Source organism: Anopheles ziemanni, chromosome 2, assembly GCF_943734765.1.
Source record: "Anopheles ziemanni chromosome 2, idAnoZiCoDA_A2_x.2, whole genome shotgun sequence".
Classification (NCBI taxonomy): domain Eukaryota; kingdom Metazoa; phylum Arthropoda; class Insecta; order Diptera; family Culicidae; genus Anopheles; species Anopheles ziemanni.
The window spans coordinates 11,972,827-11,998,900 of NC_080705.1; the positions used below are offsets into that span (position 1 = coordinate 11,972,827).

A 26,074-nucleotide genomic window follows, 5' to 3' on the forward strand; every position below is an offset into this window, starting at 1 on the left:
ATTTTGATTAATTTAGGGAAAGGGTTGCAAAGGTATGCGTTTCGAGAACAATCGTCATAAATGTTTTGAGACGAAGGACCAAAACATTAACCTTTATTAACATTACCCTCTATAAATTCGATCAACGGTTCTGTTTTCTTGAAAGACTAAATTATACGGATCTATTCGTTTAATTAAATGTATTATATTGTTCTAATATCTTCAAATATGATAATATTGTTCTATTGTCTTAAGAAATATCCAACTTCTCAAGTTGAGTTTAGAAAAACGCTCACAGTGTTACTTTTTCAGCTTCAAATTACCTTTAAAACTAGCTCTGAAATTACTAAAGTTATGAGTTATATTGTCTAGAAAATATTTTAATTTTACATTATGACACAAACCAAATGATTGACCAGATGATAAGTACGTTTTAAGAATTGGTTTATTACAAGTTTTTTTACCTGCTCTATTTTAACGAAACAACATATGCAATCAAAAGTATTACATTCTAGGAAGGTTGAATACAGGAATATTTTTTTCTTCTCCATATTTTGCCCCCTGTTTTTAATTCTTTCATTTATCTGATCTTCTTTTTGAAACTTTAGCTTCAAATGAATCGATCCTAAACCATTATTCAGGAAGGTGTCATACATTAACAATTGTTTATTTTCTGGGTAGCCATTTTCATTGATCAAATTAAAAATACCAAAATCATATTCAAACCATAATAACCACATTTTCAACAGCGTACAAAGCTGGTAAAGTATGATCTCTAATAAAGAACACAAACGAAAAGGAATAACACTGTTCAAGTATCAACCTTAAACAAAATTTCCCAAATCAAACATAATGAATCCAAGAAACATACTACACTGCTGTAAAGCAGACTAAATTCGACATGGCATGAAATAAACACCAATACACCGAAAGTCCCCCCCCCCCACCCACAAGTGCGATTTCATGTTCCTTTGGCGCCATTCTAATTGAGCCTTTGGACAAAACTCATCATCGCGATCATCATCTTCATCAGCCTTGGTTTCCTTCGCCGGGCGTGTGATTGGATTGCTCATCGAGAGCATGGATTGCTCAAGAGATTGAATTAATCTCGCTTCCCTACCAATTTAGGACGGGGCCCTTTGGATGTCCGACCCTGGGTCCGGGCGATTTTTGGGGGTTATGGAGCTTCCATCTTGACGTTTAAATGAAGGCGGGTGGAAAGGAAAGTGGAGCCCCAAGAGCTGCTCGGAACAGACTACTGTCAAAGTTCACGTTCAAGAGCGCAGCTTCGAACGGCCGAGCGGACGGCACAGTTTCCAAGAAAATTGGTACCATTTAGCATGGGCCCCAAAGCAAGCCAAACGAACCAAGGGCCGGAGATTCTATAATTCTTCATTACGCCGTCAGCCGTTGCCCACTTCTGCCGGGGAGGTCGGTTTTCAGTGTGGGTGGGTTGGGAGTGATTCAGTTTGGATTTCTTCGGTCCCATCCTAAAGCAAACTACCGAGATCTTGCACGGCCGGGGCACTTCCGCTGCGGATCGAGACCGAGTCCATTACTGGTGACGAAGAAATCGAGTCAAAGTCAAAGTAGCGCTTGTGGGCACTACATTTACATTTCAAAGAATTCATCTCGAATCCCTTTCTCCCACCACCACCGGGATGGAAGAGGGTTGAGGAAGGATTGCTGTAACCCGTTTACCATTTCATTACCAACCCTCCCTCCCTCGCCGACGTCCTCAATCGAGAAGGAAAATCATCGGGGCTTTTTGCTGAAACTGCGGTGAAAAGAACAAAGAATCGAATCTCGGGATCGAGTGCGAGCGAAAGTAAAATAACTTGGGAACTATAATTTAAATAAGTTTTTCCAACCCTGCTCGTTCTCACGCCGAGCCGGGTTTTTGCTTAACCTCAACGCTGCCAACACTGGAAAAAGTTGCCAAAGGCAACTGGGAAAGAACCGACCGGAGAAAAACGGGGTGCCCGAACCTCCTGAACGATGGCAGACAAAGAAAACCCGGCATTTTCCCGCCAGGCACTCGGACGGGTTGCTACATCTGAAGCGCAACGAGAAAGTGCTTCTTAGATAAATAAATAACCGTACGCAAAACCTGACGATCCTTGGAACAACGAACCCCCTCAGGGGGCCAGTGAAATTGTGACAAACCTTCAGTTCCACCACTTCGGCGTCGGCACTTTCCACAAAAGGCCCGCTCCGGAGCGGGGCCGAAGCAAATTGATTGATTTTTGATTTTCTCATCCAGTGCGTACCTCGGCTGCAACATCAGATTGGACAACATTTTTGAATGGATTTATGTGCTTCCGAGGGCACGGGCGGCCCGTCATAACTCTTCGTGCTCGTTAGTTGGTCATATTTCACGCCATTTGAGGGCCAATTTGATGTGTAGCTTGTATTTTTTTGAATGAACGTCGAAAGGGAATGACAGGAAAAAAAGAAGAGACACATAGTACGTATGGAAATTGTGTTGCTTTCGCGATAATTCCCTTGCCTGCGAACTGCGCACTAGCCTCCCAGCACCAATGTCACGGGGTCACGACATGTCTTGTGGCCCCGGCGACCACGACCACGACGTCGGGGGCAACCCCTTTTCACGCCCCATTAAAGTGTGGCTCGATGTCCATTTAATTATTCATGGATTTAATCAAAGATAGGAATCTTTCCGTTCCGTCCGCGCGCGTCAAGGGACACCGGAGGGAAAAGGATTCGTATCGGGTCGTATTGCATACGAAACCTGCAATTAGAGCGTATGGGGGTCATAGGGTGAGCTGGTTGCCTTTGGTCGAATGTTCGACTTGGTCGGGCTGATAGCAACACATTATGCACCTCATCATATTAATTAAATACTAATTCTCTTGCTGTTAGCGTGATACGACTATGACATAAATCAACGCAAAAAATCCATTAGATAATCACGTATCGATGTGGACGTTTTGTGCGCCACTGGTCTGGCCGGGACCTTTTGGCTGAATGTCGTGTGATGTGATTTTCGACTAACCGGGTGACTCTTTCCAGCACACACGCCAATTATATCAAACATACTAAAAGAATAAATAATACGTATATATAACAATATGTAACAAACAACATTTATGTTAACTATAAACAAACGAGATGTTGAAGCAACATATTTATTTTAGCGCATAGTTGAAGGGGATTGAACCACATTCCAAAAGTTACAGTTGAAACACCAAACAATTTCCTCATTTTTGCATATTACAACACAATAAATTTCACCGACCGTTTCGCAGTGTATTTCATAATAAAATTTGTAACAAGACATAAATTGTAATTGATGTGAATCAAGATGGTTGTGCTTTTAAATTTCTAAATATTTTAAGAACTAAGAAGCTGTTTTTAATAATTTTTAATTATTTTTATCTACAAAAGATGATTAAATATTCGCCGTAATAAATATGGAAAAGCATCTTTAAACACTGAAAAAATGCCTCTTTAAAGATTTTAAGAGACATGAATCTACTAAAAATAACATTCAACAAAATTAAAGTAATTTATACTTGAGCAAAAACGTAAAATTGATATGATATGGCCCATCAAAAGAAGCAAGCGTGACATTTTTGGCGCCTTTAATATTTTAAAGATTTTTTAATCTTTACCATGCAACAAAAGAGTCTCTCACGGGGGTTCGTTTCATCGAATAACGCCACCAATTCATTAATCTCTATTTCGCGTCAAACGTTGCGATGAGATAGGCGCGCATCGGCGTCCCCTTGATCCATTCCGCGGGCAACTGGGCGGAATTCGCTCAAATGAAACCGGTCAGTTAATTATCAACATCCGCTCGCGAGGTCACCCAACCGTATCAACATCGTGCTTCAATCAATTGCTGAATCAAACTGTGACTGCTGACCGGGTTTTCGCTTGCGGTATGGTGCATAACCATGCACAAACCAAAGAATGATACGATGCTCGGTAAATGACGTAAGAGATATTAAATCATTTGTACTTGCTAGAGTTTCATTTTTTCCAAATTGAAGTGTTTATCCTTAAGATCAATGTGTTAAGACACTATCCATTGGGCAACTTTTGAGACGGTTTCAAATAAATCTCCAATTTGTCAATCCACTCGTCTTTGAACAAGATGTAACGAAAACATATATTCACTCTTAAGCGGAAGGGACAAAAAGGTCACAAAACAAGTTGACATTAACCGCAATGCAAAAACAATGATTCCAGGTTAAAATAAACTCTGCAACAAGAGCGAAACCCATTCAATCCACCAATCGTCATGCCATCTCCGGTTGGTAGGTCCCTCGAGGGTATTTTTAAGTACGTCGTGGCTTACGGACGGATCGTGTGCACAAATCGCGTGACAATTTTCCTTCATCTGCCAAACACAGTCGGACGAAAACCACCTTCGACCGTGTGTGTGTGTCACCTGAGCTGAGATAATATCAATAAATTTGTCTTCCCCCACTCGTGAGGCTCCTGCGAAAATACTCCTAATCCGGAATTCTGATATCGGCTACCGACGTCACGGATGGACGTCCCATTTCGCACCGGGTCGCTGACGGACTTTATGCGTCCAGGGAGACAAATAAGCGGTACGCTCGAGCGAGCTCCAAGAAATCCACCAACGAGGACCACAAATGGGATTTGACAGGTTCAAGAGACCCGTTAGTAAACACGGTCCACGATGGTAAAAATCGAACAAATTTTGATGTTATTTTATTACTGCAGTTATGGTGTTTTGTTTTTATTTTCGCCCCCCCCCCCCTTCCCTTTCCCTAACGGGTTACTAGCGATTTTTATTTCGATCCCACCGTGGCCACCATTTGACATTCGACAGCGATTACGAACTCCACCTGCTCCGTCCTCCCCGACCCGACGCCGGGGAAGGAACACGACGGACGCGGAGGTGATTTTTCACCAACATGCCAAAAACCCGCCCGCTCGAATTGAATGGCTTTTTGAGGTTTTCATAGGGCGGTCACGGGCGTGCCAACGGTTACCGGTCAATATGTTTTGGTGTGTAATCCTCTCCGATTGTAACCGATTCCGAACCCGAACCGCCCGCGTTTCCCGAATCAATAAGCGCCAAAAACGGTGCGGGGGAAAGCGTCCGGGCGGTTCGCAGCGGATTGATATTAGAGATCGCAATCCCTAAGGTGCCATTTGTATTCCGGAGCAAGTCCGGGAGTCGCTAATGCAGTGGCAAATAACGACATATAAACGCACCCACTCTCCCAGCAGCAGCACCGACGCCCGAGAAGAAAAGAAAAAGGATGTCCTTTCGGAGGCTGGGGGACCGATACCGGAGGGAAGGGGTTCACACAGCGACCAAAAACCTGTCGCAATATCTAAATGTTGCTATTTGATATAACTTTATCGACTGGTTTTCGGTCGCGTCCCTCCCTCGGCCCCGGGAATTCACCGGAGTTTGGGTGCGGACAGGTTGTATAAACATTAACAATTTGACTGAATTGTAAATAAGATCAGCAACGAGTGAATTGAGATGACCGGGCAAATGGCGACTGTCACGTGCAGGAAAGGTTCGAGAAGCCGAGACACATTCCGGTCAATCCGGTGGCGAAGGGATTTTCCGGATCGATCGAGCAATGGACGACGGTTCTCTTCCCTCCCGAGGGCTCTTTCCCAGACAGAGCAGAAGAGAATCGATGCACTTCCCACCCCTCACCAACACAGGGAGTAAAAAAAAAAGGCTGAAAGCGTCCGGACATTAGAACTGGAACGGAAGCAGGAAATTAAATGGCGAATGGGATCGATTAACTTTTATTAGGAAATGATCAAACTGTTTACGGGAATTTATCGGCCCCCGGTCGCTTGATGCCATCGGGATCGGGAGTTGGCGAGTGCCGGCGTCTGATGTGGCTGACGATTTTGCTTTTGCATTTTTAATCCGTCCGGGAACCGCAAACGATTGATTGCAGGAAATGGATACACAATCGCCCACGAGGGAAGGGAGTTTTGCTACAATGGATGGTTTACCACCATGTCACATGTTAGTGTTTCATAAATTTTTATCTGAACACAATAAATTTGCACGGTTTTTTCATGTTCAAAATGGTTTCAAAAACCATTCTGCTAAGAATTTCTACATTTTCAACAATTCTACAAAGAATGAATGTGTGAAAAAATATCGTTTATCTCTTAATGTGCATTATACTTTGTTCATATTAATTATTATTAAACCATACTTTTTTATTCTCACTAATGTTTATACACAAGTTTGAATGCGGGTTATTCCTTTTTCTGATAAGATTTATATTAGGTAATTGCTTCTTTTATTGTTATAATTTTTCAAGTATGAGATTCAACCGTAATGTATTGGATAAACTAAGCAGTTGGATTCTTAACAACGTCCTTTCGTTGAAAAATTATACAGTACTATAAAGATTTCGCAGATAATATGAGAAAAACATTTTCTTGTAGGTTTCTGATGATTTGTAAAGCTTAACTAAGATAAAAATAAAACGAGTTTAGTGTGACATTGATGAATTTGGTTAAATAGCCGTATTTCTCTGAAAAGATCTACACGATCTTTAGCGTTGCTCATAGCAATGTTAGTGAAACACGAATATCCTAATTTAACAGGAAGGAAAGGTGTTTTAATTGATTCCTAGAATGAACATGAATTGTGAACTGTTGGAAAAGAATCTATAAAAATAACCCTGCATCAGATTAGTTAGAAAATTGGATCACCTTTTGTTTATAGTAGCAAGTTATTTGTAATTTTGTGATCTACATTAAAATTACTTCATTACTTAGGCAGTCACTAATGTTCGATGTAGCTTGTGGCTAAAACAACATGACACAGCGAAAACCGGAAGTATCGTGTATCCTAATGATCTTCTTGCCATTATAAAAGACGAACCGGCGCGTCCACCAATGCGCTGACCAATATAAATGCAAACATTTGCATTCGCGCAATTATATCAATGCATTTCCATGTGCTCCATTCGCATCGGACGGTGCGTTAACATTGCTCCCCGGCCAAACCGGAAGGCTCATTTCGCTGGCCATCGCGGGCATCGGTGGCATCGGTGGTGGGAAACTAATTTTAATTAACTATTCCATCAGTAAACATGACCACCATGGCCGCGGATAGAGCCGATGTTCCGTGTCCGTTGGAGTACCGGGCCAGCGAAGCCGCCTCGCTCGTAGTGCATTAAAAATGGACTGAATGATCAATTTTAATTATTCATCGATATGAGCGCGGACAAATAGTGGCCACGGGCGTCGATTCCGATGGTCCGTCCGTCCTCCTTCGACAAATAGCGGTGTGTCGGTGATACAAGAGCCGGACACACCATGCATGGCGCATGTATATTGCCTCGCCGCGCGATATGGAGAATGTTTTAATTTGTGGTCATAATGAAACAACCCACTCCCGGTCTCTTCGCTTCCCCTTTTCGATCGATAGTTCCGGAAGGATCTACCGTTCGATAATTTCCGATTGCCATCAGCGATTGTTTTTCCAGCGGTGCGTCCCAAAGCCAACTCAAACATCGTCCCAAGAACGGAGGAAAGTGGGGAGCGGGGTGGACGCCGTATTTGCATAATAAATAACACACTTCCAGGGTGCGTGGAGTAGCGCTGGGCTCTAAATTAGTCAGCTCCGGGGCGACGCCGCGGACGGAAACGGCCAACGGTCGGTCGTTGGAACCGGCGAACGAAAGTCCTCCGGGAGTGTTGGACGCAAAATAAGCTAATGTGGGCAAAACAAGCGAAAAATCGGAACCAATTTCCATTTTTCCAACCCCCAGTGGGCAGAAGATCAGTTCGGGTTGCGGATTGGAACTCGACCTCGACGAGGGTGATGGTGTTCGCGTTGGCAAAGGCACCGACCAGCAGTTCGCAAGGGGGCAACCTATCATCATTCGATCGTAATCGGAGCAAATCAGGGAGTGGCCCAACCCCTGAATGACGCTATCGTTAACGAGGAGTTTTTTTTTCCCTCCCTCGATGGGCCGCGAAGAACATTTTCCAACCGGACCTCGGTGCAATCATCAAGAATAACGACGTTATAATCAGTAATTTAGTAATGAATAACCCTTTCTGCGTTTCTTTCTGTTTGGAGGGTTTCCTTTTTCCCTTTCCATCGGTCCGGCGTCGTCCGGAAAAACTAACCGAGGCCGCGATGGTAAGTCACATAAAATACGGGATTGGCTACGCTTCCTCGGGCGGGGAGAAATCCTACGGACAGTAAAGGAAATGACCGTTTGGTGCCCACTAAAGCCCTTGTTGGCCGTGGTTGGTGCTGGCGCTCGAGGGCTGATTTACATGACGCAGGAATGTTGAGTCAATAACACTCGAGCTCGTGCTTGGCTTGGTACGTAATTGTGTCAACAACAGCTAGCAATAGGAGGGCTTTATATGGATATTTTTAGAAACGTTTCAAACGTTAGAAAACGTTTCAAAAACTGAATGTTGGAAGCAGAACATAGAAGCAAATCTTACCTGAAGAAAACAATACCCGGTTCATTATTTCATTAAGATTCCAAAAGAATTCATGAAGAGGTTTTGAATTAAATCTAAATTTATATCAATATGAAATGGTGAAGATAGAATTGTTTTTGTTTGAACGCAGACACTGCCTTTTTTAATGTGCAATTCTTTAATTATTAAAGAATCGGATAATAATTTTCAAAAGCTAGATCAATTTGATCCAAACTAAAATATTTAAATTCAGGATATTTAGCGTAACGTTGGAAAAGCGTTAAAAAAATTTAAGCTCTTAATGTGAACATCTAATTTGACTGAATATAAATTTATTCCCCTCAATACTGACTGAAGTTATTGGAATAATTTGCTCAAACACTAATGTTTCATGTTAAACTATTTTATTTTATGATGAAATTTATGAGTTAGTAGAAAGTACTAAAATCAATACTTTTGCGTTACGTGAATTCATCAATGTTGGTATTGGTTTGTGTCCCATGTTACATAAAGATAATAAACCATAAAAAAACAAAAAAAAACCTACACATCGTTAGAAGAATCGAATGAGAAAAAAAGAGTTTGCTGCTCAACATCGATAAGAAAAATGGATTTTCGTTGATTCAATTGAACCAACTTTCTGAACGAAGATCATCGAATGGTGACAATGGAAGCAAATCGTTTCCTTTAACGCTACTACCGGATTCCATTTCGCATCGATCGGTTTCTCCGGGGGTGTTTTTTACATCATTTCTTTCCAATATTGAGAATTCCTGGTTGTTTTTCTTTTTTAAGTTGTTTTTTTTTCACATCCGTCCTTCGACTTGTGCTTTATTCGTGTCGTTTAGCATATTCTACACACGTGATTTGAATAAGGATATTTTTCACTGCGTATCGCGCTGTTGCCTTTAGAGGGAGCTTCATTTTTCTACCAGCTTTTTTCTATCTTTTGTTCTATTGGGTTTTTTCTCCATTACTGTCCTTCCACCCGCCGTTGACAAGCGGCCCGTGCTTTAGGAAGCTGCCCGGGAAATCCTTGGCGTCTCGCTTGTCAACCCGAGATCCTCTCTGCTTTACGCGCAGTCACTGGGAAATGATTTACAACCCCTTTCCGAACACGAATGAGTCGACTGGCGAAGATGGTCGTTCGATCGGTGCACCAGTTGAGAAAACGAAAGCCAGCGAAGGAAGATGTCGAAGAGGTGTCCAAAGAAGGTGGGAGAAAAGGAGAAAAAAACATTTTTCAAATATTTCCCAACTTGTCAATTAAATCCAATATTGCCAAAATCTTTGATTTATGGCCAGCTTGGTACGTTCTTTTTCGGGCGGTGACTTATCGCTAACGGCTAACGGCGATGTGATGATGAACTACCACGTGACCGACCACGTGGAAGACGACGAATGTGGACCAAAGGCGACGGGCAGAATCGGCTTTGGGTGGGATGGGTTGTAATTTTATTAAATTTTTCACCAACCCACCACCCCAACCCGTCCGTTCGGACGTTGGAGAAATCCTTCTGGTTGCTGTGCCTCTGGCAAGATAAGGATTACAACGCGTGACCGCTGATTTCGACGATGGCGATGGCGATGGAGGTCCCTAATGGCGAATAATTATGTATAATAGTACGAGAGCTATTTGTTTTGTGCCATCCGTGGACGCCGGAAGGAATGGAAACCCGTGAATGTGACTCGCCCCATGGAACAACTCCGGACAGCATAGTTGTTATCATTTGTTTAGAACAGCTTGTATTTTTTGTTGCGTCTAATGGTTATGTGCGTTCTTTTCTTTTTCCTATTTATTACACCCCGGCATTGTAGCCGGTCCTTGCTTCCCTCCATCGTGGCGGCACATTTTACAGCATTTTTTCCCAACTCTCCTCCAATGTCCGGATGATTGGAATAATAAATTGAGCAGAAGGGGTACTTTATGATTTGTTTGAAATGGTAAGACGAATTCCTTCTACGATGTGGTGTGAGGAAACGCGCCCAAATGCAAATGGCAAGGGGGTCGAGGGATGTGGGACAATGCATCCTCTGCAAGTGTAAAAAACTAGATCCTTCCTTGGGAGATGACCGTACAGACTTTTTTTCTTTTCCGTCATTTCTCCACGAACTGCCCCATTCGGACAGTGATGAATTGTAGGCCGTTAACCCCTTTTTCTTTTTTAAAATAGAGCCCCTGAAGTCGCCTTGGGCGGGCAGAACAAATAGGAACGCCGATCAATGGTGGCACAATTAATCTATGCCAAACGTCCGAGGCCCGAGGCTCGAAGACGGCTTACTCGCTTACTTTCACTTTGACGAACCGACACATTCGCCCACTCGATTCCGAGTCGGCATCCTTGCGACGAGTTTCATTGATTTAGTACCAATTAGGACACGAAATTGACCAACTTATCTCAATTAAATGGGTGGCGCCCGATTGCGTGATTGGGACGTATTCATCGCCGAGCCATTCGCACCACGCATATGTCATGGCTAAAATCGTCCGCAAGGAGTCGTTCCGGAGGAGATGCTTACCTTTCAACAGGTAACGAGACCTACAGGACACCGGGACGTTATCCGTTGCAATAAAGAAGGTGAAAAATTGTAATCTTTTCCACCCCAATCCTATGCTCATTCGGCACCGCGTGGTGTGAGAATGGTGTGCGAGGTGTGCGTGTGATTTAGAAAGGAAACATTTTATCGACTTTTGTTAGACATTGTGAAGAAGACTCAAATATACTAGTGTACAAACAATGATCCAGCCACTATCTTTGCCTTATCCATCCAAGCGTCAACTTAAGTAATACCCATTTTCATATTTTCTTACATACTTTGTTGGGTCAAATTTCAATTCAATTTTCCTTCAACACGAACAAAAGTGGCATAAAGTTCCATATATAAAGCCCCTTAACAAATACAAAAATTAAAATAAAACAAGCAGATGGTGCTCTTAACGGCTGTTTTAAATCAACTGGTATAAAGTGTGTCTTGTGCAGGCTAACATACGCTGAAGCATTCAACTATCTAGTATAACTTGAACGCAAAGCAGATGCCTTGTGAAGTCAAGGTGCCAATAAGATGCAAGGTTGCTGTTGGTGTTGTTTTCTAGGTCGGTTTATTCAATTTGTTGCATATTTCTATCGATATAAAGTGAAATGTAATTCAAGCAGCATTATTAAAGATCAATTTAATTTTCTTTTTCAACATTTCAGTTCTCTAAACTGCAATAACCAAAAACGATCACAATACTTCATGTAACAGAAATGTCAAATTTTGAATATTTGAGCGTATTCAACCTCCATGCTTCATTCAAGTAGTCTTGGTAACGTAGCGAAAAGTCAAATTATCCCTTGTGACTCAGTGACCGGCGGCAGCGTGTTTTCTAGCAAATTCCGGCTGTAATTTAATCGTCCGTAAAAATGGTGTCCCTAAACCCCGTTCGCATCTTGAAGCACGAAGCCGAAGAGGAAAAGGGAGAAATTGCCCGCCTGTCCTCGTTCGTGGGCGCCATCGCGATCGGCGAGCTGGTAAAAAGCACCCTCGGACCGAAGGGCATGGACAAGATCCTCGTCGCAAATGGCCGCAATGCCGGACAGATCGAGGTGACAAACGATGGTGCGACGATCCTGAAAGCGGTCGGAGTGGACAACCCGGCCGCAAAGATCCTGGTCGACATGTCCCGCGTGCAGGACGATGAGGTGGGCGACGGCACCACCTCAGTCACAGTGCTTGCGGCGGAACTGATCCGGGAGGCGGAGAAGCTGGTCGAACAGAAGCTGCATCCACAGACGATCATTGCCGGATGGCGCCAGGCAACGGCGGCAGCACGAGCAGCACTGGAGGCGGCCGCCACGGACAACTCGGCCAACGCCGAACGATTCCGGGAGGATCTGCTCAACATTGCCCGTACGACGCTCAGCTCGAAGATTCTGTCGCAACACAAGGAACAGTTTTCCAAGCTCGCCGTGGATGCTGTTTTGCGTCTCAAGGGTTCCGGCTCGCTGACGGCCATTCAGCGCATCAAGAAACTCGGTGGCTGCCTGGAGGATTCGTTCCTCGACGAAGGTTTCCTGCTGGACAAAAAGCCCGGTGTCCACCAGCCGAAGGTGGTGAAGAACGCTAGAATCCTCATCGCAAACACACCGATGGACACGGACAAGATCAAGGTGTTCGGATCGTCGATCAAGGTGGATTCCATGTCGAAAATCGCCGACCTGGAAGTGGCCGAAAAGGAAAAGATGAAGGAGAAGGTGGACAAAATCGTGGCGCACAACATCAACGTGTTCATTAACCGGCAGCTCATCTACAACTACCCGGAACAGCTGTTTGCCGATGCGGGCGTGATGGCCATCGAACATGCGGACTTCGATGGTATCGAGCGGCTGGCGTTGGTCACTGGAGGTGAGATTGTGTCCACGTTCGAAAACCCGGATCTGGTGAAGCTCGGCAAGTGCGATCTGATTGAGCAGACCATGATCGGTGAAGATACTCTGCTGCGTTTCTCCGGAGTGCCGCTCGGTGAGGCGTGTACGATCGTCATCCGTGGCGCCACGCAGCAGATCATCGACGAAGCCGAACGTTCGCTACATGACGCTCTGTGCGTGCTGGCGGCCACGGTTAAAGAGTCGCGCGTCGTTTACGGTGGCGGTTGCTCGGAAACGCTGATGGCTACGGCCGTCTTCAAGCTGGCCTCGGAGACCGCCGGCAAGGAAGCGATGGCCATCGAGTCGTTCGGCCGTGCGCTGATGCAGCTGCCGACGATTATCGCCGACAATGCCGGGTACGATTCGGCCCAGCTGGTTTCGGAGCTGCGGGCGGCTCATTCGCAGGGCAAAGGCGGCATGGGGCTGGACATGAACAACGGTAAGATTGCGTGCATGAAGGAACTGGGCATCACAGAGTCGTTCGCCGTCAAGCGCCAGGTGCTGCTGTCCGCTAGCGAAGCGGCCGAGATGATTCTCCGCGTGGACAACATCCTCAAGAGCGCCCCGCGTCGTCGTGTCCCGGACCGTGGCTATTGCTAAGTACCACAGCACCTACGCTCGCTGTCGCCTTTTGTGCATTTCTCATTTGCATCGTTTCTTTTGATTCACTTTTTGTGCACCTAGTTTCTTTCGCCCTAAGTAAGGTACCATTAATTACTTTACCCATACTAATCACATCATCCTTTTTGCACCATTGTATTACTACGAGTTCCGCGGAGGACATCCCTCGAAGTTGCCTTCAACGCAAGGGCGTCTAACACACACACGCGCGCATTATAAACTACGTTTGTCCTTTTGAAGGAGCAATCGCGAATGTCGGAAAGCGTTTCTTTCCAACGCGAATGAAAAGAATAAAACTTACCAATACTTACGAACAACCGTTTGGCGCTTGTGTTATTGAATTCGAGAGAAAATGAGAAAAACGCTACAATTTTGTATCACATTTTATTGCATTTTTCAGTAGTGGGAAGTAGGTATCACGCGTGTACTTAAAACTAACCTGCCGAACTTCAGTCAATCATAATTGGCGTAACTGACCCATTGTAAAACCGTGTCAATAGAACAAAATTACGTTTGTTTAACGACACAACTTTAAAGCTAGCACCCTACTAAACCTACGTAATATCCATGCGATGCAATCGTTACACAAAATGTTCCTAATATACACTGAAACCATACGATAATCGAGAGGTTTTCTATGGTATGCTAACTGTGGATGCTTTTTTGATATGTTCTGAAGGTCGTTTTCTACATTTAAAACATGTCTTGGCATGGTTTACGAGACACTCTCTTGAACAAAATATAGGGAAGCTTACTATAACGTTTTCAGTGCAGAAGCTTGCAAAGAAGGGTGTTGTTAAACTTATCGGAAAATGGTTTCAATTCTTCAAGGCTATTTACTTAAAACCTTCCCAGGTATCTCCAATTTTGCTTTCAATCCTTAGCTATCAGTTTAACTTCGCTCTCTTTAGCAGGCATTGCTGATTACATTCAAATATGGTGGAATCCTCGTTGCAAAGCTCCTGAAATAATCTGAAACTGATCGATGGGTGGTACTTGATGGCAAACGTAGTATAACAATTTCTTCATAAATATTTTCTACAATAATCCCAACGAAGGCTATTATTAAGCTGCCATGGTTGACTGTCGATGTAATACTTTATGAATAAGTTAATTTAAAGCTCTGTCTATATTTTACTCAAAGAAGAATTGTGATTCAGTCTATCGATTGCACGGACTAGTGTAACCATGGTAACCGGTACTTACCTCACTAGTTCCGTGCCTGATGAGATGGAAAACAGTGTATTGTCGGAACACTAAATGTTATTTTGCATACGCTTCCTAAAAAACTTTAGTTGATAACATTATGATCAATCTAGATACGGCATTATGACGCTATCGATCACATCATCCGACCGATGCCACTCATAATGATACACGCCTTCTCGAGTAATCACGTGCAACCGACCACTGTCGGCCAGCGTTTTCAGTCCGATCAGATCCTCGGTATAGATGGTGCTTTCCTGCAACGGCACCACGTCGTATGTTTCGTTGTAAAAACTGAAATGACTAGACTGCCACGGCGTGATGACGCCATCGTCCGGGCCGCCGACGAGCACCAGCCGATCGAGACGCATCAGCGTGTCGCGGAATTGCGTTGAATTCGTTGAATAGATGCGATTGTTGATGTATGGTAGAAAAATGCTGTACTCTTCAAACAGATCCTGATGGTGCGGATCGTTCCAGTAGTTGCCGACGGAGGTGTGCTGTCCAAGGTACGTGTAAAACAGCTGATATGCGGTTTTAGCGACCAAGGAGGGAAATATTAAATGCAAGAAATCATCTGAAACAAAGATTTAACTCGTCAGCAAGGAAACACAGCGATTAGAGGCGATAGGACGTTAGGAGACCTACCTCCGAATTGGCCTGCCTGTGGTGAGCTTAGAGAAATAAACGTTTTCACGCAATGATCCGGGTATGTCTGCAATACTGCCCGGCCAAGGAGGCCTCCTTGAGAGTATCCGATCATGTTGATTCCCTCCGGATGGGCAGTGCAAATGGAGCGCAGGTTGGTGTTTGCTTCAAACACCTGGTGCCACGCATTTTCAAGGCTGGACCATCCACCGAAACGCTGAAAATTGTACACTGCGGTTTCCGGGTGAACCTAAAAGACATTTTGCCAATGGTTCGTTGCAATTCGCTTGTGAACAGACAAAAAGACATACCTCTTGGATCCGGCTCACTAGGTGATGCATGCTATCTGCACCGGTAAGAATGCCATGGTAAATGAAGACTGGTCGATATGCAAGCGAAATAGATATTTCCAAGCACAGAAACAATAGTTTTGGAATCGTAATCATTTTGATACGAAAAGTGGTATTCAACAATAACAAGAGTGTTTATTTACTTTTTAAGTGCAAACTGAGACAACACTTTTCGAAGGGTGCGATTGTGAGCATCATTGACAAGTGCGTTGCGAGCGTCAGTAAGATTGGCAAAATAGTGACAGCTGTGGAACATGGATCAAACACAACGAAGCTCCAAAAACGTATTTTGAATTTTAAATTTACTGTTAATGGAATAACTGTTATACGACAAAATAAATTTTAAGGTATGAATATAAAATCTGCTCATAACTTTCTATCCGTTAACAGAGTTATACACAGGCGATCAACTCGCTTAAGCTTGCTCTATGCATAGAAAAAGGCTATGTAAATTGAGTATGTCAGAATACAGTTTTATGATAGTTGATTCATAATTTCATTTAATATTCACATTCATTGTTCATTAAGTAACACCCTGTGGAATATTCTTCAGCAACTGCAACGGCCTGAACTACTGTATACGATAACGGAAAAGAACGTTCATGCCGTCGGTTTGGTTCAATTCACAACGAAAGCGAAAAAGAAAAAAAAGGTAAATTAACAAATATTCCTTTGTTTCCATCATAGTAGATTTGATAATTTGCATTATATCCTACCCTGATTTACGCTACTGCTTGGCAGGTTTGTTGTTCCGAAGCAAGTTGAAAAAGTCTTCGAGCACACTGCTACTTCTTCGTGTTTCCTGGATTGACTGAGCGTCGATGTTATTTTCTGAATCCTGCGAGGTGGCAGCCGTCAGTGGAGTTAGTTGATCACTCGTTTGGTACGATTTTTCATCTTCCAGAAGCATTTGCTGGAGACGAGCAAGGACCACATATTCGTCTTCCGTTTCTATCTCGATCTTAGTGTTCGATACAATCTTGCGCGATGGTGGTTCGACAATGACATCGTTGTAACTATCACCCGGCTGGCATGATGGCATGCTTTCGTACAGTATAGCAACCTTCTGCATGCTGTCCCAGCCGGCCGGTATCAGCACCGCGTCCCTCTCCATGACCTGGGCAGACGTTTGGAATGGTAAGCCGTAGATCCGGTGTGTAAGGTAGCTGTACAGCAGATCGCAATTTTTGTCCGCTGGCACGCTAGTGTAGAATAGTGCTGCACCGTACATCAGGCAGAACCGGCGGATCATCTGCTCCATGAAGTCGAAGTGTTCACCCCGATAGAGCAGATCTTTTTCGAGCGTTTTCATAAAGTCGGTTTTAGTTACGACCACTACGATGTCGAGGCCAAGGTTTACTGTGAGAACACCTTCCGAAAGCGGCAGCGCATCGGGTTTGCTTTCCTGCGATGACAATCCATCCGTACTCTTTGTCGGTGATTCAGCTTCGAAGTCTTCGAAATACTTCTGCCATCTGGTCGTCAGCCGAGCTTGGCACCGCTCCGATTTCTCTGGATCGATCGACAGTCCAGCAATATGATTTTCGAGTATTTTCATCCAATGTTCAAGCTGGTCCTTCCAATTCCAAGGTGTCGTCATCGACAAGGTCACCAAGACCAGTGTATGCGGGTAACTGTTCTCATTCAGTGCAAACTTTAGCAGATTCGTGTGAGCCGGATCGCCATCGAGGATCCACACGTTAAGTCGGGTCTGTTCATCTCGATGCTCATCCCGCACATCAATGTAGGCGTACTCCAGTCCTGAACCATTCTTTGAGCTTCCGACAGCACGCAGCTTGGTAATGAGCGTTGTTTTACCACTCGCAATGTCCCCTAGCACTAGAACTGATTTGTTGGAGGGAAGCTTGACGTTGTTCTGCGTTTGTACTTCGGTAAGTATGGATGACCAAAGGTTTTCCTTCGCTTCTTTCGGCTTCTTGTTGGGCACCATGTTGAATCCGTGGACTTGTGACATCATCGATTTTTGCATTTACACTTGGAGAGTTAACAAACCACAAGAATCGTTATGTAACTATTGGATCTGACCTATACAGTTTGTGAAGATATCAACACGCTATTAGGGAACCATACGAACCACTAAAACGGTTGATGATCCTTTGCATCATCTCCTGACGTTTGACGTTTGATAAATTCTTCCCGATTGCTTTGTTTTTGTTGCATCTGTGAACGGTTGCTGTCGGTAGTAGGCCGAATGTTGAAGATAATTAATCTTGCGGATGTCTTTGACGGTTTTTTCGGAATGCAATCCATTCTTTTTGGTTTCTACAATCTACTTGTTGATTCCTGTGCCAAATCGATGGTTTGTACGATATTGGACAAACGTGACTCACCCGACCCCGTGGCAGTTAATATGCAAGCGTGCCTGAATCAGATCGACCATTTCTGGTTTGTTTTTCTGGTGGTAGAAACTGGGAAGGCTGACCATTTATCTTCGCTTTAGCTTGAAAACCTAAAATTGAAGAGTATTAAAGTTTCTTTCCTCAAAAATAAACCCAAAATAATGAACACAATGTAAATTCTCACTGAGATTTATTTTGTACGCCACGGTAGGTTTAAATGAATGTTTTTTTCCATTGAATTTATATTTTTAAGACGGACAACAAGTACAGTTTTTGTGCAGATATGTTATTTTATTTCAGTTATATTCCAAAAGTTACAAAATATTATTTTCACATATCCTTCGTTATCTGTGCTGGCGTGGCATGGTGTTTACTTTCTTTTCCTTTTTTTGTATGTTGTAACGTACAACCGTATCTTTACATTGAATTGTGTTATTTTCTTTCGTGGCCAACACATGGATCAGTGAACATTCTTTAGCCACGCGCATTTGTAGAAAGATTAAATAGAATCTTATCTTCGTTTTATTATCATCTGCATGCTGGTTGGCCTGGTACAATTGGCTTCCAATAAGCTTAACTGGAACCACTTCACTCTTTTGCTTTACGTAAGCAGATGAAGCATCCTGCAATTAGGTTATCCCTTTTTTGCTTTATACTATTTAATAATTTTATATGTACAGAATTGCAGCACGTTGTCTTTACTACTGGTCTTTGGATAGCAAGATAATTAGTTTGATTTTTTATCGTTTTATTTCATTATCTTAGTTCGCATTTTAATGCTCTTTTATGAGATTTGAATGTTTTGCTTTGATTAAGGACTTTTCTTAGTATGATTAATTATTATATACCTTTTTTCCTATTTTTTTCCATAAAATGAATCTCATTAATTAGGTTATATTGTGCTTTGTGTTACTGAATTACATTGCGTTTCGTTTATGTATAGCAACATCAATAATATTTAAAAATCAAGGTTTTGAAATCTGTACTTGTATGGATATGAAACAACAATTTATCTGTGAATAAAAACAATCATTTTACAACTAAAACGATCACATTTGTTTGGTCGATGGAATAAAGATTTTTTTTTAATTGAATCAGCTGTAAACCGATATTGGATTATCATTGTTTGTTTCTTTTAACCAAGATGGCACATTTTAGTGACATTTAAAACCAATTATTTTTATCTTTGTTTCCCTCTTTAACAAATAGACGTTTCTTCAACTCCTTTTTCTTTGTGATTCGTATGTTGAGTTTAGTTCTCTGAGTTTTGATTTTATGATTCGCTTTTGATTCACCTGATTTGATATCGAACATTATAACTTTAGATTTATATTTTAAAAGCTCGATGAACAATGATTACTTTCGGTTTGTTTTGTTTTATTTCAATGTTGTTTGTTTTAATTTGTTCTTTTAAGAGTAAGTTTATTTTGACATCACTCATCTTTGTTTTTTGCTGCCCGCTACATTCTAGTTATTGATTTCAAGTATTTGTGAAAGTTCTAGGGTTTATTCATCATGCTTTTCTATGTATTTTCTTTTTCATTTAATGTTATGTCTGTTAAAGCTTTATCAATTATTTCGTTCGTGTTTCGTCTTCGAGTGGCACAGCAGCTCGGATTTGAGACGCACAGTAAATGTTGCGGATAGTTCAATCAGGTCTTTTAGTTTGAAGAAAAAAATGCTCAAATTTTAAACAACGAAATCAACAGAAAATGCACAAACAAATACAAGACGATAAGAACTGTCTATTGAGACCAATGGTAAATTCTCACGCGAGAAAGACTTGGAAGATTGATGAAACATTTTAGGTATGCTTAATATCCTCATCATTATCTGGTATGGTACGGCTTTTATCTTTACCTTAGATAAAAGTTTTCATTTCTCACGGAAGACACATTGTAGTATTCGGCGTGCCATTTAGAGTGCATTGGAAAAGCACCTAAATTCATCACGATCGGGAATGTAATTGCTTTAACGCACTCCATACATATAGCTACCCAAAGTGGTTAAGGGAGAGCTGCGCGTAATCGAATGATCTCTGTTTTCCCCATACATTAACAAACCATATCCCATTTAGGATCGTTGGTTTCCGACCGCATTTGCAAATGGATACTCCTTGCGGCACGGAACCCAAACCGAGCGGAATCGGAGCTGGAGCAGACGGTCGATTTGATTGGAACATTATTTTTACCGAATGGGTGTTCCGTCAGATGCCGGCAGTGTAAAACATGCCATAAATATTGGAGGCAAAGCTGTTGAGGTAAAGCGCAAATTTACCGGAAAAGGGTTCGCTTAGAGTTTATTAAATGGGATTGATGGGAAGTTAAGGATAATTTGATGCGATGGTAAGAAAAAGAAAACTAACCGTATGATAATTTATTTACATGATTTGGGTTTATCGAGGGAAATCCGATTTATTCTTGAGTGTAAAAAAAAATTGGTCTAGAGTAATGTAAAAATGATATGAAACATATGAATAACTATATCGGAACAATAAGGAATGGTTTTGAAGCTCATGAAGTAAATGTTATTTTTCTTTCATGCTGAACGGAACAAATTATAAAATATAGACCGATTTAGTTCAATCGTCCAGAATTTACTAGTCTCAATTCAAGGTTCATTATAGTTTGTTTCATTAGTCTAAATTGTTTGAAAGTACAGTCATGAAACACTTTAGTTAGTAGTTTTTCCATGTTTAAGCCATTTTCATCTCGATAAATATCATACCGCATAATTACTTTTTCTTTCGTGTTTAAAAATTGATCTTCTCATTGTTGAGTTCCTTTAAATGGTCTATTTTTTATGTTCCTTTTATTGTTCCTTCATGTGTTCTATTATCTGGTCTCTGATGTAACTTACTAATTTAATAATCTCTCTAGGAGCAAACTGTCTCATATCTAGGAGTTATAGAAATGAAGTAAAATTTTAAACTCATCCTTCACATGGCCCTTACACCTTCCCAATACGCCGTTCATATCACATCGGATATGTTCGCTGCCTTTGTACCAATACTATACCTAGTTGTAAAGAGCTACAAGATGGATAATAGTCAAAACGATGAATGGTTTTTTATAATTGGGTTGTCCATCTCGCCCTTGAATGTTTTTTAACGAAGCAATAAAATGTGGTTATGGAATTACCTAGCGTGTGTTTAGATGATGAGTGTGAAAATCTTGTTAGTTTTTGGAAAACAAATTGAAGATGCATAGTTATGCGATAGTCTTTACGAATTTACGAATTTTCTCCCTTTTTTATGTTGCATATACAAATGTACTACATGTAACGGTTTGTTGGGTAACTGTTCATAAATTCGAAATAAAATGTCTATTTTACAAGAGTAGGATAATGCTTCTCGATTTTAACGCAGCTGCAAATCCGTTTGAAAGATACTTCATTATTTGTTCACCAACCTTCGTTCGTAAGTTGTTCGCAATATTTTTGTAATTATGTTTATATCTACACATTTTCCTTTCCACAAGCTGGATTTGCTGATTCGTACTATTTATTATTTTGCCTTCAATGTTGTGTCTCGGTACTATTTTAAACGTGCCATCAGTTCCCAACACGTCGCCTATTTTTCCTACGCATGACTGTGGTATTTATTTTTAATTTATTTTTTCCTCCTCCTGCTTTCATCACTTCTACTAGAGAAAAGGCACAGATCGATTTTCTTAAAACTTCCAGCGACTTCCCGCCTGCTTTAGCCCAACGCACAGGACCACGTGGGTCTACCGTTGGCTTCCTCTTGTGTCACTCCCATCCATTCCCAACTGTTTACCTCGCTCCGTGTCCCAACTCACGTGTCTCCCACAATGCTCAGTGCAGGAAAGCTGTTAACCGATAATAAATGCAACAAAAAATTAACAGGAAAATTAGCCATGCCCCGGGCAGTTTGGGAGGAAGAACCATCGAAAGCTTGTGTGCCATGTATTTATTCCCTATTTAGGTCTCGTATCCCACCCCGTAATGGGCTATTTAAAGCCCCAAAGTCGCTGGAATATGAACGAACGGTGGTTCCCTTTTCAGAGGGTTTACTTTTATTCAAGCAAATATTAATCAATCTTACAATAAAAGCTTAGGTTGTGCTAAATGTTCACACCTACACAACCGGTTTTCATCGCGCCATCGACAGGAAGTGGCGCGGTGTCCCGGGCAGAAAAGGAAAGCGCTGGGATCGCTTATGAGGTCGACGACTTTCCTGATGATAATCACTTTTCAATTTCCTGCACGCCCCGCCCCCTCCCCCGACGATGACGCAGACGAACCGAACGTGGTGGTGGCGATAGCAAAAAAGAGCCATTTTTATTTCCTTCAACGTCCAAAGCGAGGCAAGCGAATGAAAATGGGCAAACAAACAAACGAGTGCCTTGAAGCTGACGAGCTGACATCCTGAAATTGGGCAAACAGGCAGCAAAGCAATACCATTGCCACCGGAAACCACGCCATTCCAATGCCATGGGGCCACGGTGAACTGCGAGAGTCGTCGTTTGCCGAGAACGGATTGCTTGTAGGAAGTTCGGGTTCAGTGAATTGGTGGCCTTTCATATGGACGACGAAATGGAGTCAATTTGTCAGCACATAGGTTAAATATATCGTGTTTGTTAATAAAAATATGGCAGATTGATCGAAACATTCACATGATGATTTCATGTTGAACTTAAAGACACCAGCTGCCTAAGAAAATATGGAACCGGAAGTGGACCGAAAATCAAATCGCCAAACGCTGACGATGACGACGCCGACGCAACGGAAAAGGCTAAACTGGATTATCCTGTAAGCAGGATGCCCAAACGGGGGAAAAAAAGGAACGCAAAATTGTGGTAGACACGCTTCGATGGACAGGAAGGAAATGGAAGAGCGAAAAAAAAAAGTCTGTCCAAACGATAAAACCAAAATCGCAAACACACACAAAAAGGAAGCGTCTGATAATTGAATAATTGAGGAAGGAATTTTCGGATATTTCTTAGGAAAAAAAAAGGGCGGGAAGAAAAATAATGGAGAAATGCGAAAAGCCATAGGATTTTGGGTATTGGCTTCTGGTGGGAGGGGGCGACGCGGGAAAGAATACACCATTTGGCGCTGGGGTGAGATCGTGGAAAACCGAAAAGAAAACATACACCAAGCCCGATGATCCCGAACGTCGGGCGATCGATTGATTGTTGCGTTTGGTGTCAGCTAGGCGGAAAGGCAGAAAGTGGAAGGGAAAACAAAGAAAACTCCAGCGGAATAGGGAAAAGGGAAATCTAAAAGTGTGTACCAGAGCAGGGGGGAAAAAAAACGAAACCGATCCAATCACCGCCGATCGGCCAACGTTAGCATCAATCCGGAATTTTCGGGAACCTGGACGGGGACTCGAGCCAGGATAAACATTTCGGTGTAAAACTCCACCCACCCACTCCTCCCCCCCCCCCCCACCCCACGCCCGGAGAGGGCCGATGGAATTGTTAATTGAAAATTCCAACATCCATTTTTTCCTCACTTTTCCTTTGTTAAATATTGCTTGCCTTTCGGTTTTTCCCAATCAAAACCAATGCGTTCGAGTGATGTGAATGGCAGGCAGTTTTTTTTCTCTCCTATCTTCACGTACCTTTGCCCCAAACGAAGGAAACGGAAAATAAAAGAAAACCCCCGCGATGGTTAGGATTAATTGCCACCGGAAGGATCGAGGGCAACGAAAACCTGGGGCTGGCTGAGCTGGCTTTTCCCATCCAGTTTTGCGGTAGTTTCTCAAGTCATCATTCTTCCGGGTTCAATCGAATCGTGATGGGACGTTTGGAATGTTTTTTTTTTCGTATGTTTTATTCGCTTTATTATTTTTTTCTTCTTTTTTGATGAACAACGAAATTACAAAGAGTTGAAACATGATAAAGCTAGCTTAATTATCGCACAAAATTATAACTAACTGTGGCACAGAAAGGAAGGCAAGAGAGGGGACACTCGTTTTTTTTCTTGGGACAAAGTCGCCCAGTAATCTGAATGGGGGTTATTTGAAGGTAAACATGGGCGATGAGTAGGTAATTTTGAAACCACTGTTTTTGTTTAATCGAAACTAATGCACAGCAAACACTGAATGAGCTTAAAATTAAAACCGTTTCATGTAGGTATGTAAAAACATAAGTATAACTTAAAACAATAAACATTTGTTGTTGAATAAATGGTGGTGGGAAAAAAACCGATAAAAACTAAAACTGGCTAGCGGACTGTCCTAAAGTCACTGGTAGAAGAAGGATCAAACGTTATAAATATATGTGAATTGAACAAGTGGCCATCGTTTCCACTTGCATTGAATGTGTAACTAAACCTGGATCTGGACGTCTTTCTTGGAGTTGGAGCCACCCGCATCCGCTCGCTGGCAGCACAATCACAAAGAAGTGCACGATGTAACGAAGGTGTAATATGAACGTAGGAGAAAACAAATCTACGACACTTGGGAACGTAAAACAAACTAACATTAACGAACATAAACGAGCAACACACGAACTTCGCTGATATGTTGAACATACATACATACACTGCCGGCACACGAAACGAATACGATGAACAAGGCGACATATTGAACACTAACTTAAATTACTAATTGCCGCAAGCAGCAAACGAGGGAACTAAACTAAATATGTAAAACTGTCAACTGCTTACGCGCTAGTCAGCTTGAGAAGCTCATCTTTTTCCTTTTTTTTCGTATCGGTTTAAATTCATATTTCATTCCGTTTGTGTTTTTTTCTTTAAAAGAAAACAATTGAAATAGAAAAACAACTCTAACGATAGAGAAAGAAAAATGCCTATAAAAAAGATTAGAAAATGTGTCTTTTGTCGTTTATATCATCCCTTTTCCTTGTCGAAACATTCGTACTACTATCTGAAGCAGGGGGGCAGCGATCACTGAGGACGATCCCTTTTTTCTCAATTCATTCCCCGTTTGATAATTTCTATATTTAAGTATGACATTCAAGCCACGCAGCATGGTATTGACATGTCACGTAATTTTGATTAAGCGAGTAAAAATCTCCTCCATCAGTTTGCTTTCGTACGCTGTGATTGTGGTTCAAATATTTAACAACCAACATGCCGTTATTATTTGCAACAAAAAAAAATCTGGTAAACCATCATTTCCTTCCCAGTTTCTACTCTTCAGCTGCCGCCGGGATGTTCGGGTTTATCCCACGTGTGATCCACAAATTGAGCAACTCGAGCGATTCATTGAACGCTTGCTTTCGACATATCCCGCCAGCAGCGAGCAATGACGAACATCTTCCGCTTCCGCGAGTTGAACACCATTTCTTTATCGACTTTACAATTCAACTCCCCTCAAAGTTCTACCGTTCAGATTTACGAAATAATCTCACACAGAACACGTCGTTGGTTCTTTTCTTTTCTGCCTTTGCCACTTCTCTACAATTTCTTAAAGAAAGTTATGTCTTTTTTTGAGTCTCACGCTTCGCGGTAGCAGGAATCCTACTTCCCACCACCTACCCCCCCCCCCCCCCCCCCCCCCCCTTTCCCACCCCCTACTGAATGTCACGCACACACTTTCCAGCGCTGACTGTTTTTGACTTTCCGGTTGCCATTTTTGTGCTTTGACTTCCCGTTCGCTCGTTATACGAGTTTTTCCGCCACGTCATCACGTTGCCACAATTACACACACACACACACACACACACACACACACACACACACACACACACACACGCACTGTTACGTTGGATGCGGAGATGGGAGGATGGTTTTCCTCAAAGCTCACCAACCACCCCCCCCCCGGCCATGTGTGGTTGTTTTATATCCTCTTTGTTTTCTTTTTCCCAAATGATGGGGGAAGGGAAAAAGTTTATTTTCATCCTGTTCAACCGTGTGTTCCAACGCGCCCCTCCCCTCCATCTCACCTTGCTCCACCCCTCCTGCGGAGAGCTCAAGGTTCGTCACCATCAAAAACGAGCAGTTGAGCGAGTCGGCGAAAGTTAATTCCACCTGAAGCGACGTTTATTCAACCATTCGCTTTCTCGCCGCATTTTTTTTTTTGTGTGTGTTTAAAATGTAGTGCGGTATTGGGAAAACTTTTTCCCTCCAC

General features: G+C 42.5%; 3 protein-coding genes across 3 annotated transcripts; 1 reads left to right on the top strand and 2 right to left on the bottom strand.

The window, feature by feature from the left end:
- Positions 1–11,765: 11,765 nt before the first annotated feature.
- LOC131282812 (T-complex protein 1 subunit beta) lies at positions 11,766–13,567 on the top strand. Its single transcript, XM_058312354.1, has one exon. It carries the CDS (start codon positions 11,823–11,825, stop codon positions 13,425–13,427), a length of 1,605 nt encoding a protein of 534 aa, XP_058168337.1. The 5' UTR covers positions 11,766–11,822; the 3' UTR covers positions 13,428–13,567.
- A 1,082-nt stretch (positions 13,568–14,649) lies between these two features.
- LOC131294853 (lysosomal thioesterase PPT2 homolog) lies at positions 14,650–15,767 on the bottom strand. Its single transcript, XM_058322904.1, has 3 exons — positions 15,614–15,767; positions 15,303–15,552; positions 14,650–15,231 (listed from the first exon to the last, which is right to left on the bottom strand). Exons 1-3 carry the CDS (start codon positions 15,746–15,748, stop codon positions 14,759–14,761), a joined length of 858 nt encoding a protein of 285 aa, XP_058178887.1. The 5' UTR covers positions 15,749–15,767; the 3' UTR covers positions 14,650–14,758.
- A 612-nt stretch (positions 15,768–16,379) lies between these two features.
- Positions 16,380–17,603, bottom strand: LOC131292980 (cytoplasmic dynein 1 light intermediate chain 2-like). The gene has a single exon (XM_058321061.1). The coding sequence runs from the start codon at positions 17,601–17,603 to the stop codon at positions 16,380–16,382; it is 1,224 nt and encodes a 407-aa protein (XP_058177044.1).
- Positions 17,604–26,074: the final 8,471 nt, after the last annotated feature.